We start from the raw sequence: 1,755 nt of genomic DNA, 5'->3' as shown, positions 1-1,755 counted from the left end.
GGGACTGCGCACAAGGGGGGAAATCCTTCACGACCCAGGGCACACAAGTGGCATCACCAGGTGGGGAAACAGGAGAGCCTAGGGAAGGTGAGCAGCCATTTCAGTCCCTGTCACACGTCTGGAGCGGGCTCCTGCCCCCAGCAGCTGGTGCTGGAAGGCCACAGCACCTCTCATCCCACTCCTTCCCTGGTCCACTGAGGGGAGGGGACCAGTACAAACCAGAACAGCCTCCATCGGTGAGGAAAGGGGTTAGAGCAGCAGACTATTCAGGCACCAGCACTTCCAAGCTGGGATGAGGCAGCCTCTGACAGCTGATGCAGACACACGGGGATCCAATGAAAGTGCAACTTGGATTTCCTCTTCCTTAGAAAGAGCCCACGTGAGAAGCCGGAGCCCCCGCCCCGCCCAGCTAGGGCGCCCGGAAGGCATTGGTGGCAGCACCCGCAGCAGCGTTGGCCGCCGCAGTGCGCACCGCTTGGTTGGAGAAGACCCCCGCAGCAAACTCCTCCTGCGCTTTCTGGAAGCTGGCGCCTGTCCGGCGGTACAGAGAGTGGATCTAGAAGAGAGGAGCAAGCTCGGAGTCAAGGCACCAGCCTTGTTCCGGGCCCCCAATGAACAGTGCCGTACCCCTGCACCTCCCAAAACCCACCCTCATCCTCGCAAAGGGGCGCCCTGGCCCCAAGGTTCGATCCAAACTCACCTTTTTCAGCATAATGATGCCTAGCACAGCCACTGCTGTGAAGAACAAGGACACCAGGATCATCATCACAGCCACGGCTGTGTTCTTCCGCAGCGCTATCAGACTCAATATCCAGCCGCTGCAAAAGAAGAGGCGGTTGCCCATAGGTTCCCTCTTCCCCACCCACTTCCTCCCTTTCTGGGGTACTTGGCCGGCCAGGGCTCCCTGGGGTTCAGCACCACACACACCTGAATCCCCAGTTTGGTATGCCAATTGCCTGCAGCACGTACATCACGTTCTGGGCAAAGAAGACGAAGAAGAAGACAAAGAAGTTGAACGAACTGTCACTCCTGGGAGAAAGAGACAGGTGAGGTTAGGCCACAGAAAAGAACTCTCAAACCTTCCTTAAAGCAGGGGACACAAGGAGAACAGAAAGCTCAGTGCAAAATCACCACATCCCCCAGACCCAAAGGCCACAAGGAGCTGGGACACCATCGGTGCCGCACTTGGGCCTGTTCAGCCGAGCAGCCCAATCTTCCCAGCTTCAAGCACCAGCCATGCAGCCACCCCACCCCGCTGCTTTGCCAGCCTGAGAGCTAAAGCAGATACACACCTGAAAGCTTTGTACATCGGTCTATACCAGCAGACAAAGGAGCAGGGTGTGTAGAGGAGAGCCCAGAGAATGGAGAGGCCGAACCCAGAACCGGACGAGGGCTCCACACAGAACCAGGCCAGCGAAGACAAGAAGTTCAGGAAGAGAGCAATGGTGCTGGCTAAGAGAGAGGACATCAGTCAGGCAACTCGAGCGAGGCTCCCCCCTCCCCGCACCAAGGGCTCAGCCCCCCAGACCTGGGCACCACATGTTAATTGCAACTTCTCCAGAGCAGCAGCATTCACTTGCACACAGGACACTTGTTCCTCTACCTCCCCGCAGGATCTGACCTTAGATTTCCCCCAGAGACTCACCCATCCAGAGGTAATACATGGTAGAAACCGTCTTCTGGAAGTCAGCAGGGATCTCTACGGGGATGTCCTGGTAGAAGCAAGGCTTCACTGGGCAGAAGGACGGCAACGGG

The 1,755-nt window shown here is 57.7% G+C and overlaps 1 protein-coding gene across 1 annotated transcript; it reads right to left on the bottom strand.

The window, feature by feature from the left end:
* Nucleotides 1–409: 409 nt before the first annotated feature.
* On the bottom strand, nt 410–1,751 carry SCAMP3 (secretory carrier membrane protein 3; the record flags this gene model as incomplete). Its single annotated transcript, XM_009704566.1, has 5 exons — nt 410–556; nt 701–818; nt 928–1,029; nt 1,293–1,452; nt 1,646–1,751. Coding segments are annotated over 5 exons (633 nt in total), but the record flags the coding sequence as incomplete, so codon positions are not given.
* Between the last annotated feature and the right edge of the window lie 4 nt (nt 1,752–1,755).

This window comes from Cariama cristata, unplaced genomic scaffold (assembly GCF_000690535.1).
Source record: "Cariama cristata isolate BGI_N322 unplaced genomic scaffold, ASM69053v1 Scaffold37527, whole genome shotgun sequence".
In the NCBI taxonomy this organism is placed as follows: domain Eukaryota; kingdom Metazoa; phylum Chordata; class Aves; order Cariamiformes; family Cariamidae; genus Cariama; species Cariama cristata.
The sequence above is the reverse complement of the archived record's forward strand: the minus strand, read 5'-3'. Positions and strand labels throughout refer to the sequence as shown.